The sequence below is a fragment of the Schistocerca nitens genome, chromosome 5 (genome assembly GCF_023898315.1).
Source record: "Schistocerca nitens isolate TAMUIC-IGC-003100 chromosome 5, iqSchNite1.1, whole genome shotgun sequence".
NCBI lineage: Eukaryota > Metazoa > Arthropoda > Insecta > Orthoptera > Acrididae > Schistocerca > Schistocerca nitens.
The window spans coordinates 268,700,288-268,720,546 of NC_064618.1; the positions used below are offsets into that span (position 1 = coordinate 268,700,288).

The 20,259-nt window shown below is 42.8% G+C and overlaps 1 protein-coding gene across 1 annotated transcript in view; it reads left to right on the forward strand.

The window, feature by feature from the left end:
• LOC126259740 (uncharacterized) overlaps positions 1–19,992 on the forward strand; it is a 459,982-nt gene extending 439,990 nt beyond the window's left edge. The window contains exons 5-7 of the mRNA XM_049956726.1: positions 4,747–4,837; positions 11,795–11,918; positions 19,408–19,992. Coding sequence (XP_049812683.1) covers positions 4,747–4,837; positions 11,795–11,918; positions 19,408–19,487 — 295 coding nt within the window. The 3' untranslated portion in view covers positions 19,488–19,992. The remainder of the gene's footprint in view (positions 1–4,746; positions 4,838–11,794; positions 11,919–19,407) is intronic.
• Positions 19,993–20,259: the final 267 nt, after the last annotated feature.

Here is a 20,259-nt window from a genome sequence, read left to right on the forward strand (position 1 = left end):
ATTCTTCACAGGAGTTTAAAGCCAGCGGCCTTTCTTGGTTGTCAGACGGAAAATAAAATAATCACTGGATGCCGTACAAAAGAGTAATGGTTGTAACAAAGTAAACGTCTTTTAATTCGAAAACCCTGACGGAAATACTGAATAAAACTTAGCATAGCCTTGACACTCGAAAATAAATGTTCACTTCCAGAGGTTAGATCACGTTTTAAAAAGTAATGTACCTTAAATAACTGAAATAGAAGTTGCCTCCAGCTCTTCTAGAGTTCCAGTCTTAGGCAATGTCACGCAGCAGACAAGCCGCCTATTCCCAGTACATATGGAGATATGTATTGGAATGTGCACCACACCAACCAAGTTCAGAACTGTCTTGAGACAAGTTTCCTACGTCTGTTTGTGTGTTAGTACTTATGTAATAAAGTGTTACATAACGAAAGATCTCAGCAAATTTAGCATATAAAAGTAAATAAGTACTTCGGACAGCACAGCAAATCACGTAATCATTAAATGAAGGGAAACGAGAATACAAAAGGAAAAGTAGAACAAATAAATTGTAGTCCCTATTACCATAAGCTTTTTGCAAAGATATTGTCACGAAATTAGCAAAGGTGTAACAATATTTCTACCGTGTTTGTTCTCTTCCGTGTTCATTCTACAAATATTTCAGGAAATCCAATTTATCAGACGTTTTTGGGGAGAATACTGCGTGAATTGTGGTTCCATTGGGGTGTGATGGCGTCTGTGATGTGATTCATAGCTATCCAGCCTTATAGCTCTAATTTCGTCAGTACCTCTTGCCCTACCAAACTTCCGGATCCAAATTATGAATTCACATACTGGTATTCCTCCATTCTACGACGCCATATTGGACAACCAGAAGCCGACCGACGTTAAAAGAAGCTACTATGATCATTCATAGCTGTCAGATGCATTTCATGCCAAAAAGTGGCAACACCTCGTAATTTTAACCGAATTCGCTCCGACAAATGAAATACGTTCATCCAGTTACATTGTTGCTTTGGATACTGCAATTACAATGGCAGGTTTCAGTAGACTAGGTGCTCTCATGTCTTACCTCCTCTGATTAAGGCAATGGCTGCCACTCTCTCTGAGACCATTTACCCATAACAAAGTAAAGCACCTACCTAAACTTCAGATTAATAGAAAATGTTTATGATTACTAATGTCTTTGAAATTGAAAATAATATTTGGATGATGTTCAAACAAATAACGTTCAAGTATTTGAACCAAGTTAAAAGGCTACAGATGTCTGGTAATACTTTCTTGTCTTCGGATTTGGACTCAGACAATGCGTACCACAAGTTATAGTCACTCAGTTCCTCTCCTTGGTTTTCTTTGTACCTGTTGCCGTAATCACCTTCCACAACTGCTTTGTGGCGAGAGGAATCATTACACTTTTCCTATCATAATTTTACTTCCGACCAACTTATCGTCAAAGTGCTTCTAGTTGTGTTAAAACTTATTTTTAGAGTGTTGTCTCCGCGGGAAACAAAAATTTCGAGACGACGCTAACATTACTAACTGGAAAAATTCCCTCATGCAGTGAAAATTTCTCAGAATACAGGAACTACTCTGTCGATTTTCTAAATCAGGAAAATAGTTGTTTATTGTTAATACAAGTGTAGACTTATTTTAATCTTTAAATGTGCCCTTTTCCTTACTTGTGTATATGATCTTTGTCAATTGTGGGAACATCGAAACGTTATCAACTTTCACACAGCATTGGAAAAGCTCCGATTTACGAAGAAAACTCATTCTGTGCTGTTAAAATTCCAGAACATTGGCTTGCAAGTTGTAACAAGTCACTTACTGGCCGTTATTGTTAGTTACTGTGGACGGCAGAGCTGGTTTACGGCATCTGGGGGAGGGGACTTTTGACCAGCCTGGCGACAATAGGCCTATCTTTCCCAAAACTGCCTAAAATTGTTGAGGTCAAACACCTGACAGAGAATAGGTTTGCGGAGTGTTGCTACTAGTGAACACCTAACGTGCCTAAATGAGTAGAGATCAAACACTTGACAGGAATCAGTTTTTGCACAGTATTGCTACTAGTGGTTCCAGAAAATGACTAATTCGGTCTGCATTCTGCTTCGGAAGCTGATAGGCTGCAAGGCCTGGCAAAGGACAGCCGTCGCAGGTCGGAGGTGATGTTCTGAAGTGAAGTCGCCTGTGAACGATTCTTATCGATCTCAGAAGTTACTTTCAAGACACAGACAGCCTGCAACAGTCCGGAAAAACATTCCCATGCACAGGTGTGGAACAGTGTGTAGTCCCTTCCCAGTTTTCCAGCGAAATGTTGCTATAATATGAACATGCGTATGCTCATCAGGTGAGGCATTATATCAAAAAGCGGATAGTACTGAATATTGCATTCAGTAAACGAAGCAGACTTGTTGAGTTTCGATTGATGCCAATAAATTACTTCTATTTCCGCGGAAACTTGAAATGTTCTTTTTCCGTGTGACGTTTACCTGTTGACTTTCACCTTTAATCGTACTTGCTCTTTGCGGAAATTATCAGCTGGAGTTGTTGGGTTCTAGCTGGAGTCTGGACATTTAGTGCTGTGTATTTTCCAGTTCACCGATAGAATCACGGAATATCTCTGGAGGTAGTTAGATGGCTACCGGGGGCCGGCCGAAGTGGCCGTGCGGTTAAAGGCGCTGGAGTCTGGAACCGCAAGACCGCTACGGTCGCAGGTTCGAATCCTGCCTCGGGCATGGATGTTTGTGATGTCCTTAGGTTAGTTAGGTTTAACTAGTTCTAAGTTCTAGGGGACTAATGACCTTAGCAGTTGAGTCCCATAGTGCTCAGAGCCATTTGAACCATTTGGCTACCGGGCTAAAATTATTCACTTGATTAGCGTGAGTCTTAACTGTGTGAAATATTTGTCTAGCAACACAGTCATAATAAAGATATATTTAAAATAATTTAGCTTCATAACTGAACCATAATTGAAAACTTTTTTTTACCTCTCAGAAAATTTTGTATTACCCCGAAGCGGGGAACTATCCTAAACCATGTGTACTGAATTAAAGTAGCCTATAGGGCAACGTGAAGAGTACGTGTAACACGTTGACGTAATGTTTATCCACACGTTCACAGGCTGATCTCCTGGGAGGACCGCAGCACATCTCGACTACAATATGTACGTCCACCATTCAGTTTATTTGCTGTATACATCTACTTTTTGTGCAACGATACTGCTTTTTATTGACATTAATTATTTTTTACCATTACATTATAATGTTACAGATGTGAAGGATAACATAAAACGTTACTGACAAGGAAAAAACAACTCTTGCAGCTGTTTCGGATACGTTTCTTTTCAAATAAAAAATTAGATTAAACCAAGACTTAAAAATTACTGAAACATCGGATTTGTATCTACGTGTATGGTTCTTTATCTAGTTTATCATTACAAATCTGTTAGCCTTCTGGCATACAATCAGGGTTTTCAAAGTGTGTCTTAAGTTATACAGGGCGATTCCGTGACGATGTTACGAACTTTCGGGGATGTTGGACAAGGGTAAGTGTATCAGTTTGATGTAAGGAATCTTGTTCCGGAAACGAACAAATTCAAAGTTATAAGGGAAAATCGTTCTGAGACCTCTGACAGTGGAATACATGTACCTCTATCGTTGTTGCTAAGATTGTAGGACACGCAACTTAGAAAGGCTGTATTATGGACTAAAACGAGACAAAAAGGTGCAGTAACGTGGGATCTAAAATTCATATCTTAAGATCTATGGGCATTTACTCATCTATGCTACTACGAAACAAGTCACTTCTTCTGAACAAACGCCCAGAGCTCTTATGGTATGCATTTTAGATCCCATTTTTAGAGGACTTTTTTTGTTTTGGTCCATACCTGAAAGTAGCCTAACCTGCAGTCTTAGCAACGACAATGCAAGTATATGTATTCTACGGTCAGAGCTACAAGAACGAGTTTCACTTATAACTTTCGACTCGATCGTTTCCGAACCATGGTCCTTTACATCTCTTTGATACATTTACTCTTGACCGTCATCCCTGAAAGTTTCTATCATTGTCACGGAATCACCCTGTGTTTCACACTAAAACACTGTCACACAACTGACGAACTTGTTGAATTATGAAAGTTATGAATTTTTGATCTATACCTGATGTGCTGAAAGAGCATCATCCTCCTTTTTCAGTTATTTGTTTCTTGAGGGAGCCAGTTTTCTATAATTACCGCAGGCTAAATAGGTGGTCAGTCGTTCTATCTCCGCATTACATGTGCACAGCGCATCATTAAATATTTTGAAGTGTTTATAGTATGCTTTCAATTTTCCATTAAGTGTTAACATGGCTGTAAAGTTCTGTGATAGTGGTAACTTGATCTTTAAACGTTGGCAGCTCATAAGAAAATACGGTTTTGTGTTTTCCTGATTTTCTATTCGCTGCCACTCACTCTCCATTTGTTTCTAAACTCGTCTCTTAGTTTTTTTCGTTTATGCACTTATAAGTATTTTGCTGTAGTTTACTGTTTTCCGTGATCAGGCTGTTCCCTTAGCTAGATTATTATCAGTTAGTTCCTTGCCTCCAGACGTCTGCATAAGTTCTACCTGGCAAGTCATAGAAAACAGAATAGAACGCGCTAGTTTCACCAGTTCCAGATGCAATTATTCTTCACAGGTTCTTGTAGCTGCTAAGGTAATCGCGGTTCTACGACTTTTACTCATGTCACGGGTTCATCGAATGTTGCAGGTATCGGCGGAAGAGACAGAGACGCAGGTCGGGCGCAGGAGAGTACCGAGGAGTGGCAGCAGAAGTTCCGCTAAACAATCAAAGGCAGCTGGTGAGTAAATATCGTCTGCTCGTTACGTATACATCTACAACTACATACATACTCCGCAATCCACCATACGGTGCGTGGCGGTGGGTACCTCGTACCACAACTAGCATCTTCTCTCCCTGTTCCACTCCCAAACAGAACGAGGGAAAAATGACTGCCTATATGCCTCTGTACGAGCCCTAATCTCTCTTATCTTATCTTTGTGGTCTTTCCGCGAAATGTAAGTTGGCGGCAGTAAAATTGTACTGCAGTCAGCCTCAAATGCTGGTTCTCTAAATTTCCTCAGCAGCGATTCACGAAAAGATCGCCTCCTTTCCTCTAGAGACTCCCACCCGAGTTTCTGAAGCATTTCTGTAACACTCGCGTGATGATCAAACCTACCAGTAACAAATCTAGCAGCCCGCCTCTGAATTGCTTCTATGTTCTCCCTAAATCCGACCCGATAGGGATCCCAAACGCTCGAGCAGTACTCAAGAATCGGTCGTATTAGTGTTTTATAAGCGGTCTCCTTTACAGATGAACCACATCTTCCCAAAATTCTACCAATGAACCGAAGACGACTATCCGCTTTCCCCACAACTGCCATTACATGCTTGTCCCACTTCATATCGCTCTGCAATGTTGCGCCCAAATATTTAATCGACGTGACTGTGTCAAGAGCTACACTACTAATGGAGTATTCAAACATTACGGGATTCTTTTTCCTATTCGTCTGCATTAATTTACATTTATCTATATTTAGAGTTAGCTGCCTTTCTTTACACCAATCACAAATCCTGTCCAAGTCACCTTGTATCCTCCTAGAGTCACTCAACGACGACACCTTCCCGTACACCACAGCATCATCAGCAAACAGCCGCACATTGCTATCCACCCTGTCCAAAAGATCATTTATGAAGATAGAAAACAACAGCTGACCTACCACACTTCCCTGGGGCACTCCAGATGATACCCTCACCTCCGATGAACACTCACCATCGAGGACAACGTACTGGGTGCTATTACTTATGAAGTCTTCGAGCCACTCACATACTTGGGAACCAATCCCATATGCTCGTACCTTAGTTAGGAGTCTGCAGTGGGGCACCGAGTCAAACGCTTTCCGTACGTCAAGGAATATGGCATCCGTCTGATACCCTTCATCCATGGTTCGAAAGATATCATGTGAAAAAAGGGCGAGTTGCGTTTAGCAGGAGCGATGCTTTCTAAGCCGTGCTGATGCATGGACAGCAACTTCTCTGTCTCAAGGAAATTCGTTATATTCGAACTGAGAATATGTTCGAGAATCCTGTAACAAACCGATGTTAAGGATATTTGTCTGCAATTTTGAGGATCCGTCCTTCTACACTTCTTATATACAGGCGTCACCTGAGCTTTTTTCCAGTCGCTCGGGACTTTACGTTGGGCAAGAGATTCGCGATAAATGCAAGCTAAGTAAGGAGCCAATGCAGTAGAGTACTCTCTGTAAAACGGAGTTGGAATCCCATCAGGACCTGGCGATTTATTTATTTTCAACCCATTCAGCTGCTTCACAACCACTGAGATGTCTATCAGTATGTCCTCCATACGGGAATCTGTACGAGACTCAAACGGCGGTATGTTTGTACGATGCTCCTGCGTGAAAGATTTCTCAAATGCTAAATTTAAAATTTCAGCTTTCGTTTTGCTGTCTTCCGTTGGCAGGCCAGACTGATCAGTGAATGACTGGATCGAAGCCTTCGACCCGCTTACCAATTTTACGTAAGACCAGAATTTCCTTGGGTTTTCAGCAAGATCTTTTGCTAAGGTATGACGATGGTAGTGGTTGAATGCTTCGCGCATCGCTCTTTTTACAGCAGCACGAATCTCTACAAACTTTTGCCTGTCCTCGTTCTCCCGATCTTTCTTGTACCGCGAGTGCAACTGCCTTTGCTTCCTGAGCATTTTCCGAATTTCGCTTGTAAACCACGGTGGGTCTTTTCTGTCCGTAACCCATTTTTTCGGCACGTACTTGTCCAATACGTGATTTAAAAAGTGTTTAAAATTTGCCCATAAGTCTTCCACGTCCATCGTAGCGGAAGTAAATGAAGTCGATTCATTTACTAAGTGGGATGCTAACAACCCACCTGATGAAACAGATTTTCAGTCACAAGAGCAGAAATCCAAATACTATCCAATTAGCTTACGATACGGATCTAAGTATTTACCTGATATAACAGATATAAAATTATTCGAGCGTTTGTGTTGATATGCCAAAGGCCCTGACGCTGTGGATACACCAGTTTCAGTTAGATCACCGAAGTGAAGCACAGCCGGGCGTGGTTAGCACTTGGATGGGCCGGTCTTGAGCTGTTGGTAAGTGGGACTGTATTCATCTCTTGTGAGGCCAATTCAGGAGGTACTTGAGGCGAGAAGTTGCGGCTGCAGGTCACGCTACGTGACAACAGCCGGAAGGGTCGTGTGCTGATCCCATTCCCTCCATATCCGCATGCGATGACGTCTGTGCCTTGAGGCTGACGTGGCGGTCGGTCGGTGCCGTTGGGCCTTCTCAGATCTGTTCGGACGCTGTAGTTATTTAGACGTTCTTTAGTACTCATGCTTCTAACCAGTATGTAACGAGGAGAATAATTATTAGGCTGCATGATCAGAACTTCGTAGATGTAATACAAGGAACAATTCATGTAGCTTGGTAGCCCAGTTGTTAACACACTGACTCACATTCTGGATACGCTTCATGTTCCCGTATGGGCCATCAGATTTAGGTTTCTCGTGATTTCCCCAAACTGCTCCAGACAAATGGCGGGATGGTTCTTTGAAATGCGTACAGGCAATTTCCTTCACCATCCTTTCGTAATCTGAGCTTGGGCTCTGTCACTGATGACCCCGTTGTCAACAGGAAGTTAAACTCGAATTTTCTTTCCATCCTTACATTTAATGTAAAGCAGATCATCCCTTTTTGCTGTAGCAAATTGCAAGAAGCAATGTTAAATATTGCAAAGAATTAAAACATTTGATGGTCAGTCGTTGAAAAAAATGTCTTTCCGAGGGCAGAGTGTCATTAAAAACGTTGAAATTCAAATAAAGTGTCCTCTAAGCGGAACGATAAAATTATAGAATACTCTTCGATCAACAGTTCAAAACCTTTCGGAAGACATGAAGAAACAGAAACATGGCGACTGAGGTAAAAGTCCAATGGCAAGTTCAAACGGTTCAAATGGCTCTGAGCAGTATGGGACTTAACATCTGAGGTCATCAGTCTCCTAGAACTTACAACTACTTAAACCTAACTAACCTAAGTACATCACACACATCCATGCCCGAGGCAGGATTCGAACCTGCGACCGTAGCAGTCGCGCGGTTCCAGACTGAAGCGACTAGAACCGCTCGGCGACTCCGGCCGGCTCCAATGGCAAGTGATAGTATTTCTAAAATTCGGAGATGCCAATTTCTTTGTTGCTGGACGTAATGTGAAAGAAAGGAAAAGTGAAAGTCTTGAGGAGCTAGAAAATAGAACTTCAGTTCAGAGAATTCCCTGTTTCAGCAACATAATTACTCAACCATGCAGCAATATGTGAGGTTTCATGGGTCAGATTAGTCTAATGAATAGTTTTCTCAAGTTATATGTTGTCGAGTCTCTGTTACAGTGGAAAGATCTGAACATAGGACAGGAGATCTTTCACCAGATAAAAATGGCCAATGTTTTTCAGTATTTTTCTTGAAAAAATCAAGTTTTCCAAGATCGCCAGCAATTCTTTTTATTACCATTAACGATCTTGACAGACCCAGCTAGTCACCATTGAATGTTTCTAGCACTAGGCAGTGGTGAACCATTCGAATGTCGCAACCTCAGCGGAGGATTCTAATGTATTCATATTTCAAAATTTTAAAAATCGCTGAAGAAGGAACTGTTGAAAATCTTCAACGTAAACGATAACAGTCAAACAATTGCCGGATAAAGATTTATTGATATGCTTGACCACGGTTTCGGTAAAATTAAATATACAGGAAGACACCGCCTTTAACAAAAAGCAACATGACTAATATAGAAAAAAAAGAAACTTTTTTTCTTTATTGTAATTTTAACAGCTTTACAAAAAGGTAGGCCAACAGCGGGCTATCTATGCCGCTCTTCGGCCACAGAAGAAACATACATAGATCAAGAAGACACATATACAAACATACATGGAGGATAAAAACAGGAAACAGACATATTACAATAAATGAAGGCGTTCACGGATGCGCTGTTTGTATAAAAACAGTCGGCACGGTACACAACGGAGACACAGAGTTTCACACGTGAACGGAAGAGCTCTGAAGGAGAGACGCTGTAACTGATGGGAAGACAAATACTATCACACTGGCGACGATCTTTGGTGCATTAAAAGCATTAAAAGGAAATTAACAGACATTACTTTACGTCTAACAAAAATTTCAATTTCTAAAATATTGTTGTCTGTAATAAAGTTACTCTTTGTTGCATTCTACACATAATGTCTTCTGCTGAGAGTGGTTTTTGCAGACATATTTGTTGCATCTTGAACAAGTGACTGACACTTTTTTGTCATGATTTCTTGAGCAAAAATTACCGGGCGTGAGTCGTGCTTCGGTAGCTCAGTTGGTAGAGCACTTGCCCGCGAAAGGCAAAGGTCCCGAGTTCGAATCTCGGTCGGGCACACAGTTTTAATCTGCCAGGAAGTTTCAAAAATTACATCTTTGACGCTTTTTAGGTCCACATGAGCTTTATGGTTGGAACTATTCTTCCAAACAAAATGCTGAATTAATTAACGTTTTCAAACTTGTCGATAGAGTTGGTACAGTACGTAGTTTCACGTGCTTTTCAGCTCGAGTTGTTTACAGTTCTTTCATAAATTGACAACGTGACATATTTGTGTTAGGTTCAAATGGTTCAAATGGCTCTGAGCACTATGGGACTCAACTGCTGAGGTCATTAGTCCCCTAGAACTTAGAACTAGTTAAACCTAACTAACCTAAGGGCATCACAAACATCCATGCCCGAGGCAGGATTCGAACCTGCGACCGTAGCGGTCTTGCGGTTCCAGGCTGCAGCGCCTTTAACCGCACGGCCACTTCGGCCGGCCTTTGTGTTAGGACTGAAGTACTGCCATATTACGTAACTATTAACACAGCAATATCCATTACAGTCACTATATGGCTAGTGGCCACCTTTTATATCTTCTTCCACATTTATAGAGAGCACACTTCTGATCAAGAGCATCCACGCCCCCTTTTGTAGAATCGTAAAGTAGAGTAATATCAGGTTTACCACTCTGCTGATCACGGCGCTTGTCAGACACCATGACTACCGATTTACTTTTCTTGGGGACATAGGAGCATATTATTAAACCAACTGTGAAACCTAATTTCATATGTTCCAATTCATATGATTTATTGGGCAAGAATTCTGCCCGAATTTCACGATCGAAGTGTACCGACGTATGTCAGGCCAATCTTTTGTAATTCATTAGGCAGTTCTACACCTACGGTATCTCCACTTACGTTTCTGTTTGTCTTAGCAATATGTTGAATCAGCTTCAGAACAGATTGTGTTGGGATGCTTAGTTTTGATGGCTTTGGCTTTGTCGCCTTCCCGGAATAAATAAAAGCTTTTAGCAGACAGTGGGATTTTGCACAACACAAACACATTGTTTTTAACCAATGTTTTTGGGGTTTGTTTTGTAGATACACTCTAAAAGAACAGCGTCAACGAAAACCTACTAGCACTTCATCAACTGTTGCAAACTGTGAGCAGCTATAATGTGCTGCAAAGTTGATATAAACTTATTAAACAATTCAGAAATAGCTGCCAACTTGTCACCTGATTGTTTTCTCTGTTCCCTTGTTGCCCTATTATCAAATCTGATAACAGACAGAAGAAAAAGAAATCGTTCCTTGGACATTATTTCTCTACATATTGGTCTTTCTGTTAACGAGGTAGAAAAAAGCGAGTCTGCATTCACATGATTAGATTTACAGGCAACCGCGAGATAAATCAATCCGAAAAAAACTCGCATTTCTTCTAGAGACACATGATCAACCTAAGTCGCTGTCACACCAGAATTTGCACTCACTTCAGGAATTTGTGCGTTTGTATGATCTACTATAGTGTTCAGCATATCATCTCTAATAAGCAGAGATCATGCTTCAAATGGCGTAGAAAGCTTACTTTGCTGAGCAGGTCCAATCAATCCCCGTCATTGAACAATAATATTAGATTTTCTCCTTCTAGAACTACTGGGCTGGTTTCGCGACCATTTGAACATGTTTTTTTTTTCCATAGAAGTCAATACCAGAATTATTTTCAGAGATTTCGTCTTCTGCTCCATCCAAATCATATTCCAGGCTTCGTTCTTCTTCTGCATATTCATTTTCTATGTTATCTAAATAGTTCATAACCTCTTCCGCCATCATAACATGTCCGCTGTTGCGAATAGATTCACTACTCATTGTTATATCTAACACAATGGAATATGCAGAAATAATGTTCACGTAAGTACTATCCTCAGATCTTCAGGGACCCCAAAATCCAATTACCCTGTAACAAACAATGTCACGACTTGCACTAACACGTTTCCTTGAAGACAACTGACTTCTAAAAGAATACATACAGTCTTTGGCGCACGAGTGGCGTTATTCCAGAGATAAATAAAATAATATTTATGCTGGGGCCAAATATGACCCCACGATAGTAACTGGGGATTAAGATAGGTGATCTGACGGGAACTGATGTTATCACTGCGGCAAGGCCATTGGCTTATGCAGAAAACTGAAACACAGATTTTTCTACTGCAGCAACGTTCGTCAAACTTAGTAAATTTTACCAACAGAATGACATGTTCATTGTGATAAATAGACACCTTTATGTGAGTGGTCATCCATAAATGAGTAAATTTAATTCTATAGATTGTACAGTTAATGTGGCAGCTGCTAGTGACATTTGCAGTGAGCTGTTGTGTCCAACAGGTGATGGGTGCTAATGCTGACCACTACTCGAACCCTGGCGCTGCCGAGAAGCCTCCGCTGTTCCTGTGTTACGCTTCTGAGGAGCTCGAACTGTTCCACCCCGAGTACCAGACCCTTCCTATCGGTAAGTATAGACAGGATGATACGTGTAATATTGTAGCTTACGTACTTGAAAACTAATCTTACAGCCGGCCGCAGTGGCCGTGCGGTTAAAGGCGCTGCAGTCTGGAACCGCAAGACCGCTACGGTCGCAGGTTCGAATCCTGCCTCGGGCATGGATGTTTGTGATGTCCTTAGGTTAGTTAGGTTTAACTAGTTCTAAGTTCTAGGGGACTAATGACCTCAGCAGTTGAGTCCCATAGTGCTCAGAGCCATTTGAACCATTTGAACTAATCTTACACCTTGTAAAATGTAAACATATTCCTTTTTTTAATTGAGCCGGTGATGGCACTTGAACTTTACTTTGCAACAAAAGCGCGATTTTTTAAAAGTAATTACATGCCATGAACAGTAGTTTACGAATAAAATACGTTCTCTCGGGGTAACTGATTAATGATATACTTCCGGGTGTTTTCCGAGTTTCAAGGGCAATACTTCGAATTCCGTCCCAACCATCTTCTTCAGAATATCCGAAACGGCAGGATTAATCCAGATTCTCCATTCAGCGAAAAAATTAACGAACTTGTATAAGTGTAGACCTATTAAAGTATACAGGGTGAGTCACCTAACATTACCGCTGGATATATTTCGTAAACCACATCAAATACTGACGAATCGATTCCACAGACCGAACGTGAGGAGAGGGGCTAGTGTAACTGGTTAATACAAACCATAAAAAAATGCACGGAAGTATGTTTTTTAACACAAACCTACGTTTTTTTAAATGGAACCCCGTTAGTTTTGTTAGCACATCTGAACATATAAACAAATACGTAATCAGTGCCGTTTGTTGCATTGTAAAATGTTAATTACATCCGTAGATATTGTAACCTAAAGTTGACGCTTGAGTACCACTCCTCCGCTGTTCGATCGTGTGTATCGGAGAGCACCGAATTACGTAGGGATCCAAAGGGAACGGTGATGGACCTTAGGTACAAAAGAGACTGGAACAGCACATTACGTCCACATTCTAACACCTTTTTATTGGCCTTTTTCACTGACGCAGATGTACATTACCATGAGGGGTGAGGTACAAGTTCGACGAGCGTTTCATACAACGTGGAGGACGCATAAATTCGCAAGTCCGCTCTCCTGATCTTACACCCATGGACTTCTTTCTGTGGGGTACGTTAAGGAGACTGTGTACCGTGATGTGCCTACAACCCCAGAGGATATGAAACAACGTATTGTGGCAGCCTGCGGCGACATTACACCAGATGTACTGCGGCGTGTACGACATTCATTACGCCAGAGATTGCAATTGTGTGCAGCAAATGATGGCCACCACATTGAACATCTATTGGCCTGATATGTCGGGACACACTCTATTCCACTCCGTAATTGAAAACGGAAACCACGTGTGTACGTGTACCTCACCCCTCATGGTAATGTACATGTGCGTCAGTGAAGAAGACCAATAAAAAGGTGTTAGCATGTGGACGTAATGTGCTGTTCCAGTCTCTTCTGTACCTAAGGTCCATCACCGTTCCCTTTAGATCCCTACGTAATTCGGTGCTCTCCGATACACACGATCGAACAGCGTAGGAGTGGTACTCAAGCGTCAACTTTAGGTTACAATATCTCCGGATGTAATTAACATTTTACAATGCAACAAACGGCACTGATTACGTATTTGTTTATATGTTCAGATGTGCTAACAAAACTAACGGGGTTCCATTTAAAAAAACGTAGGTTTGTGTTAAAAAACATACTTCCGTGCATTTTTTTATGGTTTGTATTAACCAGTTACACTAGCCCCTCTCCTCATGTTCGGTCTGTGGAATCGATTCGTCAGTATTTGATGTGGTTTCCGAAATATATCCAGCTGTAACGTTAGGTGACTCACCCTGTATATTTGTAGAAAATGCATATCATCTGGCGACAGTAAATTGTTAGAAAACAAATCACTTCGTTGGACTGCACCACTCGCTTTTCCGTGTTCTTCACTACACTGTAAAACGTCATATAGTTCTGTGCAAGGCTTCTTTAATAATCCCTAAAAATGAATACTTACTTGTTTGGTACGAAGATTTTATAGTTGCAGAAATCTATACCACACTATCTTCGTCACGAAGATCACTTTAACATTGTCGTTTACAGTATGACCAATATCAGTTGAGGTGCTCGAACGGTCACTTTTTCGAAGCAAATATATATCTTATTTACCTATACCTCGTCCGAAGTTGCTTTGAAAAACATAACATATAACGCTCGTATCAATGTCGCGAGAGTAGAAGGCAATTCGGAAAAAAAGCAGATGTGTGTCCTCAGTGCCCCGTATGGAATAGCTTATCTGCGATGTTTCCTACGTAGACAAAACTGTTGTTTTTCAGTGGGTAACACAAATCTGGAAATATGTCTTAGTGAGCGAACAACTTAAACGGTTGGCATTTGTGCGCACTTATGCTGTAGCTGATTTGCTTCTGTCAGTTGAAAACTTACTTACGGTAAAGATATGGTGTCTGCTTTTTTGTATACTGCAGTGTGAACATAGACTTCTGAGTAATTTTAAGAGCCAACTTTATATCAGAAACAAGTTTTGTGAAAATTCTGTGTTACCTAGTTTTCTTCTTTCGGATTAACCCAACGTTCATAGAATTTCTTCGCCTGTTCAACAGTTAGGCTTTTGTGGTTTTTCTCTGTCCCCATTTGAGTTCAATATTATAGTTACAACTAATAATCTTGAAATGATTGCGCTTCAAATATTTTCTTCAACACTGCATGAGGTAAACAACACTGTCATAACAGATAAACTCAATACACTTACGCCTCTCAATCAATCTGTTGTTCCAATTTCTGTGCTTATTAGTCTTAGCCTCATTAGTTCCCTGTTCCTACTGCAGGAAGAGATCTTTATCTATCATTACAGCATGCTCTGAACGCAGTTTTTTGGTAGTAGCTCCATTCATATTTATTTAATGCCGTATGGCTTTTTGACACACTTAAAAGTAACCTTTTTGCCATGTGACAAATATGACATAGAATCATTAAAATATTTTAGATGACTTCAAATGCATAACTGTTTTTTATATGTCTGTACGAAGCGTTTAGTGGATTCAGCACGTCTGAAGATGGTCAGTACTTTCAGAAACCGCTAATGTGAATATTTTATGTATGTTCAAGCGATCGCGAGGCAATAAACTGGTATACAAAATAGTACCGTATTATTTCAGCGGTTTACAATCCAAAAATTTAGAAACATCATGCCCTATTTTGTTAGAAATCATATAGAATTTTTCGACGGAGCTTCTCAAAGCTCCGCACTGAACCAATAAGCACCTTTTTCTTTTACAACACAGTATCTGATACTAGTCGACGTAACTATGGGGTGAGAATACCTTTCGCCTTTACGACGACTTCAACTCTGCTGGGAATAGCTTCAATGGGAGTGTATGTGTCGTGAAACGTGAGTCCTCAAGATCAAAGAGCAAATCACGTAGCGATCTTGCACGCTGGAATGCGGTGCGAAGTCGACATTGTAACTCATCCCAAAGTTGTTCCGTTGGGTTCAGGTTGGGACGACAGAGATGCCAATCTGTTTCAGGAATGTTATTTTCCATAGACCATTGCCTCACAGGTGCTGCTTTGACAGGTTGCGCTGTCATGCTGTGGCAAATAATCATGGTCTCTGACCTCTTCCTCTACTGCTCTACTGTATGCAGTACAGTTGCTGTAAAATGTGCTCGTATCCTTCCACATTTATCGTCCTCTCAAGCGCAATAAAAGGATCAGACCCTAACAATGAAAAACACACCCAGTACCTAACACCACGTCCTCCGCACTTAAAAATAATGGCAGATGACGTTCCTCATGCATCCACGAAAATCAGACCCTTCCATCGCATTACCACAGCGTATAGCGTGACTTATCATTCCACATCACTCGTTTCCAGTCAATCACTATCCAGCGACATCGCTCTTTACACCATCTCCAGCGTGGTTCAGCGTTGACTACAGAACTGTACGGATGATGAAGAGCTGCTCGACCATTATACCTCGTTGGTTTTAACGCTCTTTGCATAGTCATTGTGCTTGCAGGACTGCTGGCAGCGCTTTGGAATTCAGGAATGGTTCCGTCCGCTGATATGCGACTTTGTACAACTTTCGTCAGCAACGGTCGACTATCCCTGTTCGTCACTGCATGAGGTTTACCTGGTTGTGGTTTACCTGTGGTTTTTCCTTCACGTTTCCACTTCACAATCACATCGCCGACAGTCGCCTTGGGCAGCTTTAGAAGGGTTGGAATGTCCCTGATGCCAGCGGCCTTGTCGCAGTAGTAACACCGATTCCCGTCAAATCACCGGAGTTAAGCGATGTCGGGCTGGGTTACCTCTTGTATGGGTGACCATCCGGTCTGCCGAGCGCTGTTGGCAAGCGGGGTGCACTCAGCCCTTGTGAGGCGAACTGAGGAAATACTTGACTGAGAAGTAGCGGTCCGGTCACGTAAACTGACATACGGCCGGGAGAGTGGTGTGCTGACCACATGCCCCTCCATATCCGCACTCGGTGACGCCTGTGGGCTGAGGATGAGACGGCATCCGGTCAGGCCTTCATGATCCACTCTTCTGTTACTGCTTCACTATTGAAAATATAATAACCCCTGCCTCCATTTATACGGGCCGCCGCCTCTCGTGACATCTAGTGGCGAATTCCGCATTACATAGGAGATTGCGGACACAAAATCATTCAAATGCCTCTAAGCACTATGGGCTTTAACATCTGAGGTCATCAGCCCCTGGACTTAGAACTGCTTAAACCTAACTAACCTAAGGACACCACACACATCCAGACCCGACGCAGGAATCGAACCTGCGACCGTAGTAGCAGCGAGGTTCCGAACGGAAGAGCCAAGAACCGCTAGGCCACAGCGGCCGGCTTTGAGGATACCTAGTAGTGTATTTCTTTACTATAGTGTCTTACATACTAGTCTGCTCTCTACATACTGTCGAGGCAATAACAGGTAAACGACTTGTCTGTAGCAAATCAATCGAGTATTGCACACTATCGGCAATGTAGGTACAGGTTGACAATTATTGAAATAAAATCGTCATTACTTCTGAACTGTTTCCGTTAGGACGTTCGAATTACACGGTTGCCCGCGGGGCATGATGGGAATTAGTTTGCGCGGTGTGGTCGGGTTTAGCGACGAAGCCCACTTTTACTGGGATGGATCCGCCACTAAGCAAAACTGGCGTATTTGAGGTACTGCGAATCCGCATTTAACTTTGGAGAAATCTTTTCACCATCAACAGGTGACTGTGTGGTGTGCAATGTCCAGTCATGGTCGGTGCGGTATTCCTTGATGGCACGGTGACTACCGAACGATACGTGAATGTTTTGGAAGATGATTTGATCCCCATTACCCAAAGTGACCCTGACTTCGACAAGATTCGGGTCATGCAAGACGTAGCTCGACTCCATCGAAGCAGGAGAGCGATGTCCTGGAGGAGCACTTTTGGGACCGCATTCTGGCTCTGGGTATCCAGAGACCACTGGCATGTGCCTCGATTGGCCGTCATATTCTCCGAATCTGAACACATGCGACTCCTTTTTGTGAGGATAAATTAAAGACAAGGTGTGCAGCAGTAACTGTGCTGCGCAGCATTTGTGCACCGCCGCCGTCAGTGTCAGCCAGTTTGCCGTGGCATACGGAGCTCCATCGCAGTCTTTAACACTGGTAGCATGCCGCGACAGCGTGGACGTGAACCGTATGTGCAGTTGACGGACTTTGAGCGAGGGCGTATAGTGGGCATGCGGGAGGCCGGGTGGACGTACCGCCGAATTGCTCAACATGTGGGGCGGGAGGTCTCCACAGTACATCGATGTTGTCGCCAGTGGTCAGCGGAAGGTGCACGTGCCCGTCGACCTGGGACCGGACCGCAGCGACGCACGGATGCACGCCAAGACCGTAGGATCCTACGCAGTGCCGTAGGGGACCGCACCGCCACTTCCCAGCAAATTAGGGACACTGTTGCTCCTGGGGTATCCGCGAGGACCATTCGCAACCGTCTCCATGAAGCTGGGCTACGGTCCCGCACACCGTTAGGCCGTCTTCCGCTCACGCCCCAACATCGTGCAGCCCGCCTCCAGTGGTGTCGCGACAGGCGTGAATGGAGGGATGAATGAAGACGTGTCGTCTTCAGCGATGAGAGTCGCTTCTGCCTTGGTGCCAATGATGGTCGTATGCGTGTTTGGCGCCGTGCAGGTGAGCGCCACAATCAGGACTGCATACGACCGAGGCACACAGGGCCAACACCCGGCATCATGGTGTGGGGAGCGATCTCCTACACTGGCCGTACACCACTGGTGATCGTCGAGGGGACACTGAATAGTGCACGGTACATCCAAACCGTCATCGAACCCATCGTTCTACCATTCCTAGACCGGCAAGGGAACTTGCTGTTCCAACAGGACAATGCACGTCCGCATGTATCCCGTGCCACCCAACGTGCTCTAGAAGGTGTAAGTCAACTACCCTGGCCAGCAAGATCTCCGGATCTGTCCCCCATTGAGCATGTTTGGGACTGGATGAAGCGTCGTCTCACGCGGTCTGCACGTCCAGCACGAACGCTGGTCCAACTGAGGCGCCAGGTGGAAATGGCATGGCACGCCGTTCCACAGGACTACATCCAGCATCTCTACGATCGTCTCCATGGGAGAATAGCAGCCTGCATTGCTGCGAAAGGTGGATATACACTGTACTAGTGCCGACATTGTGCATGCTCTGTTGCCTGTGTCTATGTGCCTGTGGTTCTGTGAGTGTGATCATGTGATGTATCTGACCCCAGGAATGTGTCAATAAAGTTTCCCCTTCCTGGGACAATGAATTCACAGTGTCCTTATGTCAATTTCCAGGAGTGTATATTTTACGATAACGGTACAGCGTAGATATTGCGCCAACCCAGAACACGCTGATACCTGTATAGATACAGCGACTGGTCGATCCCTGTATATTCTGCACTCATATCCAGTTGTTTTAGTTACCCTACAAGGGTCGGATTGCGACATTGCTAATGCTCTCGGGATAGCCGCACGGTCTGGGGCGCCTTGCCACGTTTTGCGCGGCTGCCCCCGTCGGAGGCTCGAGTCATTCCTCGGGCATGAGAGCGTGTGTTGTCCTAGCGTAAGTTAAAGTTAGATTAAGTAATGTGTAAGCCTAGGGACCGATGACCTCAGCAGTTTGGTCCCAAGGAACTTACCATTTATACCATAGACAAAAGCTCTGCAGTTAATGTGAGGATGGTTACGAATGATATCTGCTTTGTTGAAATCTCCATTCACAAGTCGTGACGATTAAATCTCTAGGGACCATAAGCTGCTGTCCAACGGACGTCGATTGCAGCGGTCTCGGCTACAATGCGCTCTGGAACACTACCATAAATGTAGTTATGTTTCGTCCCATATTGATAGCAATTTCTTCACAGATTAAAGAAGCATTATTTTGTCTTTTTTCAGCCACTCCAGTGGACTCCGCCATCTACAGTGACGCGGAGAAAGACACGGGAAAGGCAACTACAGATGTGCAGCAGACGTAGCTTATATTCGCTCCTGCCTGTGTAACGGCGGCTCTGTGCTGGTGATCAACTCATTTCATTAAGAGGTCGTTGAGATGAGTTCAGATGCTCTGGGGAAGATGCAGTACAGCAGGGACGCTAGTGATACTCAAGATAATCTTTTCAGATTCTTAAGCTCCAGTTACGTCGCTAGTTGTAACTGCGAATTGTGATCAGACTTGAGTGTGTTTCCCAGCTTCTCTGAGGTCTTTCGTTCTTCGACTATCAGTTTGCCGATATCGATTAACAGTGTGTTTACTATGTCATTTTTAGAACGTTGATTGATTTTTTTGATCAAATATAGAATATGTGTGCCTAATCGTTGCAGTTCAGGAAGACTGAAGTTTGAACTGAAACGTCAGATTTTTTATTTTTAATTCAGAGGACATATGCTTGCCTGATTTCTGTTTTCATGAAATCGTATATCAAAGACATTAGCAAATATGTAGCTATGTGCCTTCACCGTTTTGTAGCGCTGCAGTTTCAAGCAAAGTTACTTATTTTGTATGTATGTAAATTATTAATAAATGTTTTTGTTATTTATTTTTTTACAACTCAGTCTGTATCTTTGATATCGTCCCTTATAGTATTACATAGTGCAAAAAAAAGGAAATACAAGAAAATGCTCTATCTATAATTTGGACAGTGTTTAGCGTCATTAAACAGAGTACCAAAAATTACATATCATTTATTAATTCACACACCCTACCGATTCACATGCTTTTGCTAGCATTTACAGTTATAACTCAACTTC